Source organism: Oryx dammah, unplaced genomic scaffold (genome assembly GCF_014754425.2).
Source record: "Oryx dammah isolate SB20612 unplaced genomic scaffold, SCBI_Odam_1.1 HiC_scaffold_26, whole genome shotgun sequence".
NCBI classification, from domain to species: domain Eukaryota; kingdom Metazoa; phylum Chordata; class Mammalia; order Artiodactyla; family Bovidae; genus Oryx; species Oryx dammah.
Window position 1 is genome coordinate 28,779,091 of NW_024070210.1, and position 13,681 is coordinate 28,792,771.

The 13,681-nt window shown below is 40.2% G+C and overlaps 1 protein-coding gene across 1 annotated transcript in view; it reads right to left on the bottom strand.

The window, feature by feature from the left end:
* Positions 1-12,851, bottom strand: part of SYT16 (synaptotagmin 16) — a 163,034-nt gene extending 150,183 nt beyond the window's left edge. The window contains exons 1-2 of the mRNA XM_040227593.1: positions 12,758-12,851; positions 5,049-5,228 (exon numbers count right to left, since the gene is read on the bottom strand). Coding sequence (XP_040083527.1) covers positions 5,049-5,228; positions 12,758-12,851 — 274 coding nt within the window. The remainder of the gene's footprint in view (positions 1-5,048; positions 5,229-12,757) is intronic.
* Positions 12,852-13,681: the final 830 nt, after the last annotated feature.

Genomic DNA, 13,681 nt, shown 5'->3' on the forward strand with positions numbered 1-13,681 from the left:
GCTCCAGCTGGCACGGCTGACTGCTGAGCCCTGGCTGAGCACCAGCTTTGCTTAAACGTACAAAAGTTGTCAATACCCTGTCTGGGTTTCCCAGGTGGCACTAGTGGTTAAAGAAAAAAAAAAATCTGCCAGTGCAGGAAACTTAAGAGGTGCAGGTTTGACCCCAGGGTCAAGAAGAACCCCTGGAGGAGGTCATGGCGACCCACTCCAGTATTCTTGCCTGGAAAATCCCATGGACAGAGGAGCCTGGTGGGTACAGTCCATAGTGTCGCCAAGAGTTGGACCCAGCTGAAGCAACTGAGCATGCAGACACACTCTGTCTCATGCAGCGCTTGTCACCCCCATGCCTTCCCATGCTCCATGGTGAGACACTAAACTTCAGCCTGCTTCTTCAGTCAGTCAGTTTCGTTTGGGATCAATAATCAGTTTGGGGGTTTTGCACTCCCACTCCACGCTCTTGTTCATCAGAGAGCAATGGGCACAGATGTGTGCTCATTTGCTATGATGTGCTATTCCTCCCTGCTGGCTCCCCTGACCCAAAGAGGAGTGTGCCTCTACAGCCTTCCCAGGGAAGGCTGAGTACCTGCAGTATCTCCTAAGATCCTTCCAGGCAAGACAGGTACATAATTTGAAGACCCAGTGCAAAAATGGAAGGAGCTTTGGTTCAAAAACTATTAAGAATTTCAAGAGGGCAACAGCAGAGCACTAACCCAAGAGAAGCGTCCCTTTCTGGCATGCAGCCCTGTGCAGCTGCACTGTTTATGTGCCCTTGAATCCAGTCCTGGCTCTAGGAGGCCTCAGGCAGTGTGCTCCCCAGCCTCTGATACAGGCCACCCACCACAAGGTGCAACTACTCCCTACCAGGAAGACAGTGCTCTTAGATTGCTACTGTCTTCTCCCCAGAGGGTCATGCAGAAACTCCTAAACCCTATGTGACATGAGCTACTCAGTGAGGAACTGTGCTAGAAATCTCCAGGTCTCTTTCCTTGCATCCCCACCAATATGTTCCACCTCTGCAGCAGCCATGCTGGGCCCACGTGGGACCCATGTGAGGCAGTCTCCAGCCACCTTCCACAAGGGGATGCACATGGCGCTCTGCTTTTCCTCGCGCCATGTTGGACTCTGATCTTCTCACTACAATGGCAGGCGGCCCCACACCCGCCACCCTTCTCAGGGTCCAGGCAACTTTCAAGCCCTCCAAATCTCTTTTCCTGTAGTCCCTCCAAGCCATGGGCTGCCCTTCCCAGCAGTGGAAAGCCTTTCTTCTTCTCCTCCCTGCCTGGGAGGAACCACCCTCCTATATATCCTCCATCCTTTCTATACTGTGCTTCTGGAAATTAAGCTCTCTGCTCCAACTTCTAAATGTTGCCTTTGATACATAAAGAAAGCTTCTGAAGGAAAAACAAACAAAACAAAATCTTATCTCTTTCAAAGCTAAGATTCTTTAAAAACTATTATTTCACCCTGGGATTTTTATTTTCAATCAACTTTTATCTCAACACTGAACATTTCCACCAATTAAAAATGAATAAAATTTTTAAAAACACTGAACAATGGCTTCTTTGTTACAACCTATATCTACCCTTCCCCAAAATCAATCACTACCAATAAATAACACAAGTACTTTGCATTAAGAAGTCAAATAATCCATGTAACAGACTTAGCAAGTGTGTGAATAGTAAATGCTAAATAAATGATAGCCATCAATTATCATTATCTAATTACTATTATTACCTATGTTATTAGGAAGAAACTGTTTCAGTTCTTTATTCCTTAACTACATTCAGATAAATGATACGTGAAAATCCATTGAATTTTGAAAACAATATATAGCCTAAAAGGCATTTTTGTGGGGCAAATTATTCTGTACAATGGGTTCCGAAAATAATCTGTCTTGTCTGCTTCTCTAATATTATCACAGAAACAAAAAAATTATTTTATTCTTCAGAACCTCACACATATATTAGATTATAATGATTAGGTTGCTAATATCCAGCCTTTTTTGATATATAAAAATGGAAATTTCATATGGTTCAACCTCAGAGTAAGATGGTCTTATTGGTTTTTAATCATTTTCATTAGGTCTCCATTCGTAGACTGAGACCTAGGGAAGAAATTGCTAGGGTAACCCCAAGGATCAAATAGGACTGCATTGTAGCGATGGAGAGAAACCTAGCCCAGACTCACAGATTTGCAAGTGAGGACTTAAGACCCAGAGAAGTGAAGTGAACCTCCCAAAATACCACAGCCAATTAGTGGCAAAACTAAGCTCTGGCTGTCTTCACTGTCTCTTTCTACCATACCAGGCTGCCTTCCTCCCTTCCTAACATTTGTCAAAATATGTTCAGAACATCCCATCTTCACTGAGAAGTCAGGACTCTGCGGATGATAATTAAGGCAGACATCAAAAGTTAGATAAAATCTGGGCTAGAGGCACATTTTTCAAAGACTCTTGATCAATAATAATTAAACTTTCAAAGGAGAAATGTCAAAATGAAGGTGTTTGTTTCTTCGTTGTAATTTGTAGATTCTCCTGATTAAACTATTTTTAAAGCTCCCTTCAGATGATCCCACCCTCAGTGTTGCTTGAGCTAACAGCTTCTGGTTCATGCTTTATTGTTATTGTTTCAATATTATCTTCGACTTATTTGCAAGTATAATTCATAATTGTCTCTAAATTACTCAGATAACATGTCAAACAAGACAAAAAGAAAATAATCTTAAATAGCTCTAACCTTAGTTCTTTGTACTTATTAAAGTCTGAAAAGGAGAAAACATCACCAACTTTAATCTCCCAATTTAAGCAATGAATACAATGTGTTCATGTGTGATGTCACTCCTAGAAGCCACTACTGTGACTGAAATTGTGTTAATACTACACAACTATGATTAAAGTTCTATTAGGTCTTTTATCATAGGCATTATGCTGGTATCCTTAAAAAATTAATTCACATAATCGAGACCAACCCTGTAAGGGGTGTGTTGATGACCCCAATATACAGATAAGGAAAACATTTAGAATGGTTCCATAATTTGCCTCGGTCATACAACTAGTGAGAGTGAGTTGCTGGAAGAGGAAAGAATCACTATGAACCCTAACTCCATATCACCTCATGACGAAACAGAAGTCTCACCTATGTCCCAGCTGAGACAATAGTGGCTAAAGCATTTGTAAGACCCAGATTTCACATGAAAAATTCTATTTTAAATATTCCACTCTATTTTCAGAAGACAAGCCAGATGTCTCAAGTGGAGTTCAAAAACTAAGGCTACTGCAACAGTAGGAATGCCGAATCAACTGTCAGAACTACACTTTACACCCCTTCCATTATTCTCCCCTATGGTGATTTTAAGAGACATTGCACATTCTTTGATACTGTCTCCTTAAAAAGTGGAACTTAATCCCTCTTCCCCTGAAGATAGACTGTACTTAGTAAACGACCAGAATGTGGTGGAGGAGATATTGAATGACCTTCCTAGACTAGGTCATTAAAAAACTGACTTTCTCTTGCTCTTCTCTCTTGGATCATTCACTCTGGGGGAAGCCAGCTGCCATGTGAAAAAGACATTCAAGCAGCTCTGTGGAGGGTTCACATAGCAACTAAAGCCTTCTGCCTGGAAGTGAAATCATCAGCCCCAATCAAGCCTTTAGATGGCTGCAGCTGACATTCTGATTGCAGCATCATGAAAAACTCTGATCTGTAATAACCACTCAACTAAGCTAACTGCATATTCATCAACTTTGAAAACTGTGAGAAAATAAATATTTGTTTTGGGGTAATTTGTTAAAGCAATAAGTAATTAATACATGTCAGTGAAGTGAAAGTGTTAGCTGTTCAGTCATGTCCAACTCTGCGACTCCAGGGACTGTATCCCACCAGGATCCTCTGTCTATGAAATTCTCTAGGCAAGAAAACCACAGTGGGCTGCCATTTCCTCCTCCAGAAGATCTTCCTGATCCAGGGATCAAACCCAGTCTCTTACATTGCAGGTGCATTCTTTACCATCTGAGCCATCAGGGAACCCCCATATTCATCAATTTTGAAAACTGTGAGATAATAAATATTTTTGTGAGGGGTAATTTGTTAAAGTAATAGATAATTAATACATATTTATTCCTAAATTATGCCTTTGATTACAGCAAAGTGAATAAGTTAAACCATATCTACATAAGGTACCATATCAATAAATCAAATATTGTCATTGGTCCAGGCTGTGGGATAGCTAAGGGGTGTTTTTCCTCAAGGCCTTGCCCCAGCTCAAAAACATAATGTAAGACTGTCCCTCCACCAGTTTTGTCATGCCCACCCATGGGCCATGGGGGAGAAGAGTGAGAATCAGACTAACAAAAAATTTTTTTTAAGCCAAGTGGTTACCTATAAAATAAGAGCACTGTCTTTAAATGTCCAGCTTTTGTGTGATTATAATCACTTTGTGATAACATCCTGTACCACAAAGTTCTATCCTTCAGTAATTGAAAATAGAATATGTTCTTTAAGAGCTGGAAGCTGATTATTTCTTTTAGTGTGTTATTTTCCCCGTTAAACTGAAGGAAGGAAGTTAGTAAATGAAGTAGTAGATTCAATGAACTTAAAACCTCCCTTTAGAAAAGTGACTGTTGCCATACGAGGTGGGGAATGACCCTAAGCACTGAAAATCTCAGAAACATCTAACCAAAGTGAAGTGTCAATATCATTCCAAAATAATGAAACCAAAACACATCAAGGCTCTTGTCAATCAAAATCCTTTTTTTTTTTCTTTTCCTTCAAGCATTAGTCAGAGAGAAACTCAACACAGACATCTAAAAAGCTAAGAAGACAGGAAGCAGTGGTCAGCCTTTTCCCATCTGCTCTTTGGATCCTAAAGAGAGCATTATTTTCCTAAAGCTAATGTATTCTTTGGTAATGTCCATTCACGCCATCACAGCAGCTGCTAAACTGCTCATGTGTGATTTCTTGATGGGGTCCATCCAGGAACAGTGACATTCCTTCCCTGACCAAAACCACAGCCAATGCCAAGCTCAGGAGACTGCAAAGCATAATGCTTACCTGGCCCTTGGCGGATTCCAGTCTTGTCTTTAGAGTGTTTTCTCTTCCCGCGTTGCTCCAGGCATGGAAGGCCTCCTGTGGTCTCGAAACTCAGCTTTTTGTTGATGAAGAGGAAAAGGACAACCAGAAGAACAAGAAAGACCCCAGCTGCAGACAAGAAGCCGATGGCCTCAGGAGGGACTAGCAAGAGAACACAAAGGAAAAAATATCACCAAGTGAACCACCTTTTAGTTCTAACAACTGATCAAAGTTATCTGGAATCTTCACAATTATTAGAATGCCAGATACTCTGCAAGTCCTGACCTGCTGGCAGCCCCAGAACTGTGTACAGGGGAAAGGAAAAGGATTATTGCCAGGTACAACAGACTAGGCTGGTTCCTAGATGACAGACCTCCATTCCTTTACACATATGGCTTCTTCTGCCTATAATATAACTCCTCTGGCCCCTATCCTTCACTTAATATTCAATGTCAAGCATGCAAGCTATTAGGTATCAGTCAAATGAGTTGAGTTTGAAATGGCTGACCAGTGTTATAAAAGCAAGTCTTTTAAGAATACAACTGCCTAAAACTTAGAAAAACTAATTATACAAGGCAAAGTTGCAGACATACATCCGTCAAATTAACAATTGGAGGGAAGTCATTTCCTGGATATGGTCTTTCTAATTCAACTAAGCAACACATGATGGTGATGATTCCAATGGTGACAAGAAAATTCCTAATCTGTGCATCCATATTATAAATTAGAATTATATTTTGAATGCTAATATTTTAGAATTTTGGAAGATGAATTTCCATCTTCCCCTGTCCCCTCCTCATCAAAAAATTCCCAAGCTTTAAATGACTCTGTGCTGCCCAGGTCCATAGTCCCAGCTATTGATTCAGCTGTGAGGTACATAGAACAGAAAGGTCAGAGCTAGTTCCAGGTTGAGAGAAGACTCCTTCAAAGAAACGTCGTTTGAGTAAAGACAACATTTCACAAAGAAATCCAAAAATCAAATTGTATAAAGGAATCAATCACAAAGCAGGTGTTAGGAAGAGTTATTCAAGGCAGTTGGGTATATGTGAAAGCTTATGAAAATGACTCTCGTGAGAGTAGTTTTAATCCTTGAGCAGGTTTAATATGTGGATTAATAATATAAAGAGATAATATCCAGCTCATGCTACCTTCCAGATAAAGAGAGAAAGGATGAATCAAACCAGTCCCAACCCTATGAAAAGAAAATAAATGGCACTGCCTCACTAAATCAATCTAGTGGCAAGCCAGAGAAAGAACAAACAAGACAAAAACAGCTCTGTAATCTGCAAAATGATAATAGTGCCCGCTTATCAAAACCAACGTATATTGTGAATTTAAAAAGTATGCATGCATTGATTATTTCCTCTGCCTCTAGAGGCAACACAGGTAGCAACGTTTACTGGCATAGGTTCAGCAGTCACACCACCTGGGAAGAAATCACAATCTGCCACTTGTTATCTGTGTGGCCTTGAGCAAATCATTTAACCTCTCTGTGCTTCAGTTTTCTAAGTAATAAAAGAAGACAATAAATATAGCTACATTAAAGATTAAATGAGCTAACACATGGAAAATAACCTGTATGGCACCTAGCACATAGAGCGTTCTCAAACAGGAATTAACATCTTCCTCAGTAGCATCATTATCAGCTTTGCAGACCTTTTAAAATACCTAGGAGCAGTCAAATATGAGATGGATGTGTTGCTTTGTACACAGGCTGTGCTCCACACCCCATTTCCCTCTCTTGTATTAATTATCCCAGAGGGATAGGGAAGGGATAAAGTAGGAGCCTGAGAATAGCAGCTACAAACTACTACATATAAAATAGATATTTTTAAAAAAAAGGTCCTATTGTAAAGCACCAGGAACTATATTCAATAACCTATAATAAACCATAATGGAAAATGATATGAAAAAGAATGTCTGTATATGTATAGCTTAAACATTTTGCAGTACACCTGAAACTAACACTGTAAATCAACTACACTTAAAATCATCTCTATCTCCCCCCTCCCACCAATTCTTGTATTTTCAACTACTTCCCTTAGCAGATACCACATTGTTTTCACCTGCATTACAAATAATGTCACTAACTGTCTCCCATCCTTAAGAGCCCCTCCTCGTCACCATATGCTCTCTTCAACCATGCTGCTGCTGCTGCTGCTGCTAAGTCACTTCAGTCATGTCCGACTCTGTGCGACCCCAGAGACGGCAGCCCACCAGGCTCCCCCATCCCTGGGATTCTCCAGGCAAGAACACTGGAGTGGGTTGTCATTTCCTTCTCCAATGCATGAAAGTGAAAAGTGAAAGTGAAGTCGCTCAGTCGTGCCCGACTCCTAGGGACCCCATGGACTGCAGCCCACCAGGCGCCTCCGTCCATGGAACTTTCCAGGCAAGAGTACTGGAGTAGGATGCCATTGCCTTCTCTGCTCTTCAACCATAGCCCTGCTTTTTCCCAGTCACAACTGACCATCTTCAGAGTACCCTACACTCACCTCCACTTTCTTACCTCGAAAGCCTCTAGGATCCTTTACCCAAATTCCCACTGCTCTCCAAGTACCCAGCCTTACCCCCCGACAAATCCCTTCTCCACAAAGCAGCCAGAGTAATCCTCTGAAGTAAGTCTGATTTGTTCAATTGCCCCACTAAAGCCCTCTGCAGTGGGTTTAATTGTGACCCCCAAAAGAGACATCCACCCTGAATCTCAGAATGTGACCTTATTTAAAATAAAAGGGTTTTGCAATGTAATTAGGGTAGGATCTTCAGAAGAAATTATCCAGGATCAGGGTGGGCCCTAAATACAGTGATAAGTATCCCTAAAAGACACTGAAAAGGAGAAAACACAGAGATAAGATGACCATGTGAAGATGGGAGAAAAGATTGAAGTTATGAAGCCAACTGAGGAATGCCAAGGCTTGCCAGCAGCCACCAAGAGCTAGGAGAGAGCCCTGGAAGAGGTACTATCTCAGCGATTCCAGAGGAATCAACTTTGCTGATATCCTAAATTTGGACTTCTGGCCTCCAAAATTGTGAGAGAACAAATTTGTAGTCTTAAGCTGTCAAGCATTTGGTAATATGTCATGGTAACCCTCAGAAACTAATTTACCCTCCAACAGCTTCCCATCACCCATAGGACAAAATTTGAAGTCCTCAACTTAGTTTGCAAGACTTTTCATGACCTAGCTGCTGATTCTAGCCTTTATCGCTCATCACTCCCCAGCACCAAACTCTTTGTTGCCATCATATTCATCTATTTCTGGTTCCCCAAACATAGCTCACCTCCAGCCCTTTGGAGAGACTATTTCAAATCCATGGAATGACTGTGCACTCTCTACTGTCTAATACTGATACTAGACTTCCTCTGAAAGCCTTTTTTGTTCCTCTTGACCAGGCTGGATGCTTCTACTATGAGTTTCTACCCACTGAGACTTCAACAGCTTTTTCAAGTGTTTTCAAATGTTAAATTTTCAACTTCATAAGAATAAGGACTTTGCCTCAGTTACCCAATGTGCTCTCAGCAGCTAGACTAGGAGATGCATGATACATATTTGATGCTTAAATAAATATTGAATTCTTCTGTGCTATGATATGTTGATACATGGAAAGAAAATATATACCTCAAGTAGGTCAGTAACACTAACAACATAAGATATGATTTATAGCAGATCCAGGCTTAGGGAAAACAAGGTTCATCTATTGTCTATAAGCAGAAGCATTTGCACCTAATAATGCCATTCATTAGTGAAATTAAATCTTGATTTTTTTAATACACTGTATTTTTCCATTATAAAACAACATGATGCATATTACATAAAATCCACAAAATATAGAAAAAGATGATGACAACCACAGTTAAGTTTTTTGTACTTCCTTCCAGTCATTTTGATATTTGGGCAAATACTAATTGTCTGTATTGATTTTACCTTTACTGTCTTGTAAAAAAATTTTCTAGATAAAAACTTCTATTTTTTTTTTTAGAGATTTACAGAAAAAATGATTCATGCATTTAGTAAAATATTTTTAAAATATTGGAAAATGTTTTTTTAAAGATCATGTTGAAACTCACCACCTATCATTGTTTTCTGTTATATTTTCTTAACTATTTTTACCAACATTGAGATACTGTCTTATATTAATGCATTTAATATAAAAACATTCACAAATTCCAGATTGAAGACAATATATAATATATATATAATACATATATAATATATATTATATAAATCTCCAAAGATGAAAGAAAGAATTGGGAGAAAGCTCTTGTATTATTCAAAATAACTCTGCTTTTTGTAGATGAAAATATTTTTGTTAGTAATCATTCTTGTAGCAGTGACTAAACTATGAGTAAGTACAAAATTCCTAGGTAGGTACCAAAATGTTTTTCTCCTCAAAATTATCTAGACGTCAGTGCATTAACTTTTAATGTTTAATGTTTCATAAATGAATGTGAGACTGCAGCTACTTTTTATTACTGTACGGGCAACAGAATTTTTTGGTCTAGAATCTTTTCAATACAAAATTTTAATTTAATTTTTCTTTTAATACCAAAGATGATCAGAATGTGATATTTTATGGAATCTTTGGTTGATTTTCCCTAGAACCTAGTCTTTTTGCCTATCCATGACTTTCTTAAAGCTTGGAAGAATTTTCTTCAATGATGTCTGATAATTTGTGCCAAGTGTTCTTCTTTCTGTCTTAAACTAGGGTACTATTTCTTTAGTTACCAATTTTTATATGGCCTACATTTTTCATTTAACTAAAGAGGTGAAAGTGTGCTGTTACCTACTTCACTACTGTAAACTCCGTATATCTGAGTCCGTGGCAGACAGTGGGAGAAGATAAAGTCTTTTGAGCTGGATGGTGAAGAACACTAGGAATAAGCACAAATGTAGCTAAAGCAGAGGGAAAACTTAGTTCAAGGAGTGTGGTTATTTCATAAGACTTCATATTCCTCTCATAATGTATCAATTTTAATTTCATCTTTTCCTGTGTATTTATGGGTACTTAATTGGAAGTCTGAAGAGGTGCATGAGAGACTGGGAGCCAAATGCTACATTAAGCTATAGTTTAGTGTATGTATCTGGTTGGCCAAAAGATGTGTTCAGGTTTATTTGTTACATCTCATGAAAAACTTGATCAAAATTTTTGGCCAACCCAATACTTTCTATATGAGTAGAGTATCAAGGAAATGACTGAGAAGTTAGCAGTGACGTCAGACTTGTAAGAATTGCTTCACCAGAGTTGCAGACAAACAAACCTCTCTAAAAATTGTTTAAAATTACAAATATAACCTAGCAATTCCACTTCTAGGTATATATACAATGGAATTGAAAATACACACATTCACAAAAAAAAACCTGTGAATGAGTGTGCATAGCATTATTCATAATAGCCAAAAAAGTGGAAATAGACCAAGTGTCCAGGCACTGATAAATAAAATGTGGCATATCCATACAATGGAACATTATTCCACCAAAAAATGAAGTACTGATACATGCTACAGTATGGATGAAACTTAAAAAAAACTATACTAAGTGAAAAACATCTGACAAAAGGCCACATAATTGTGTAATTGATTCCACTTATATTAATTGTCTAATGGACAAATCCAAGGTGACAGAAGGTATATGAATTATTTCCAGAAGCTAGCAGGATAGTGGGAGGAATAGGGAGACATGAGGAGTGACTGAAAATGGGTATGGGTTTTGTTTTGTTTTTTGAGGTAATGAAATTATTCTGAAATGAGATGGTGCTGATGCTTGTACAATTTTGTGAATATACTAAAACCCAGCGAATAGTACACTTTAAGAGGTGTGAATTTTAAGGAATATGAATTTCATCTCAAAAAGATGTTTCAATTCCAGTCTTCTAGTAAAGACTGGGAAGAAACATGAGAAAAAATGAGCTTTCTGAGATTTGGCCTGGAAGTGATTTTCTTCATGTTTAAAGATTGTGTAATTTTATTATTCAGAATTTAGAATTAAAAATAAAGTCTGAATATTGTACAGTATGGGAATTGTATCAGCAGAGCTCTAGCATCAATGTGTAACACCGAACACAGCAAGCCAACAATTCTATTGGTCAAAGCCAGAGAGTTTGATGCCGCTGAGTTTGAGTCTAAACAAAATAAGGGAATTTGGCAGGAAAGTCTACAGTCATCTTGCATTCCATATATACAAATGCTATGATGAAGAACAAGCATTACATGTATCATCTGCGATAGATGACAAGGCCACATATGTCAAGAAACTTCATTGCCATCTGCAGAGTAACTCATCTAATTATTCCAGTAATTACTAAATTGGAAATCAGATGGCTGTGAAGTTCGGTCACATAGTTCATACTGAAAACTTCCTCAAAGTTAAATATACCTCTCATGTTCCACTGGAGAGCCCCATCTGTTGGTTCAGAAGCAGTGACTCAAGGAGAAGACAGAGCATGCAAAGATATGAACAAAGAGGCCTCTGCATGTCACATGGTCGATGGATGTTTGTATATTTCATTCCACAGCTATTGAAAAGGTTAAAAAAAAGGGGGGGGGCGCTAGCCAGTTGCAGCCATCTGACTCACAAGTACTAGATATAACATAAGAGGAAACTGAAATTTTACTTAACAAAATGCTAAGGCAGGGAAATCAGAAATAACTGAGTAATGATAGTAGAAATAATTAAAGAGTAAAGTTATAATTTCTCAGGAATAAACTTTCTTGTCACTGCTCTGAAGATTGTGAGGAATCTCATTTAAAAAAAGGAAAGTCTGAAGTAAATCTAAAACTCTACTCACTTAAACACCTCTACCATCCTCAAGTAGCCATCAACCTGATAGTCCTATTTTCCATCACACCATTTTGATTTCATTCCTCCCTTTTAAAACCAGCATTGGAAGAGAACAAGATGGCGGAGGAGTAGGTGGACGTCGACTCTCCACAGATACATCAGAAATACACCTTCAGACACAGAAGTGTATGCACACCACCAGCTGAGAGCAGACAGGAGTACCTGACCAGCAGAAAAGAATATACAGGACCACGCAAAACTCGGTAGGAGGAAGGAACTAGGGAGAAAAACAAGAGTGTTGGTAGGACTGGACCTGCCCTCAGCAAGTGAGGGAACTGAAGCAAGGGTCCGATCTCCACATCAGGGCAACTGTCTGAGTCAAAGGAGAAACATTTAAGGCTGAGAGTCAAACAGCTGATCTGTGGCAGCCTAAATAGAATGAGAATCAGACAGTCCTTGCCGCAGCCATACTTACCCCGCAAAGGGATGCCGGTCCCCTGGAAGGTGCAGCAGCTGGAGTGGGAGTTTAGGGATTGTGGAGCAATCCCAGGGTGAGGGCTGCTGTTGACTGTGGAGAGACTGATAGAGGGGATGTGAGAGAGGAGACTGTGGTGAGAAATGCCTGTGGAAGAAAGCCAGGCAGCCATGGAAGCATGGCGATACTGCTGAGTCACACGTAGGGGGTGGAGCCATCACCATAGCCTCTCTCTCCCCACAGGCTGGCGTTGGCAGCTGAACAATAGAGAGGCAGGCCCATCAAATGCCTGACACACTGAACTACAGAGTAGGACCCCAACCAGGGGGCCCCTCTATGTGCCTGACGCACCAAACAACAGAGAAGGACCCCACGCAAGGGAGCCCTCTAAGTGCCTCAACAGCGGAGCTATGGAGAAAGACTGGCCAAACAGGCCTTCTGACTGCCAGCTACAAGAGGCTTGATAAAAGACTCTGACAGGGCCATAACTCCTGGGACGAAGCAGTCTGTGACCCTGCACGCTTTGCACTGCGCCATCTTCACGCTCAACTCCCACAAAGGCAGAGCTGCCATAGGAAAAAGAAATCTTGTGTCTATGTGTGCAGGGTTACTTCAGTCATGTCCAACTCTTTGCAACCCTGTAGACTGTGGCCTGCCAGGCTTCTCAGTCAGAGGGGTTCTCCGGGCAAGAATACTGGAGTGTATTGGCCAATACTGGTTGCCATACCCTTCTAGAGCACTATATTTCCTGCTGCCCTAGCTGCCAACTCCCCTGAGTGGCTGGTGCTGCCAGAACCCCTGCAACCCAAGCAGCTACACCACTTCCACACCTGGCCCTCACAGGGTCAAACCCAAGTCCTCCAGGGCAGCCTCAGGAGCAATCCCCAGTGGACGACCCAAATGCAGAGGTGGAAATAAAATCACAACTGAAACCCAGGGGCAGTGTGGCTAAGGAAGAAGACTCAAAAACTTCCCACCAGCTGTACAAGCTGCAGATTAAATCCACACAATCAACTAGGCAGACCCTGTGTCTATAGAATATATAAAAGCACATCGAGAGCTCCTACAAAAGAAAACGCACTAGTTCAGAGAGCTGTGGGCATTGGAGGCAAGAAACACAGGAGCAGGACCAAATTAGAATCTGAGCTGCCCCCACATCAGGTCCAGAGATGAGCACAGTGTTGAAGGGCATCCTAGGGAGGTGAGGTAGACCGTGACTCCCAGCGAGAGAAGGACTCTAACAGCAGTGACTTAAGAAAAACATTTATTATGCTTATGTTTTGACTTGTTCTGTAGATGCTTTTGGATTTATTTTCATTTTTTTTTCTACCTCTGTTGTAGTTGACGATTTTATTGGCACTATGAAA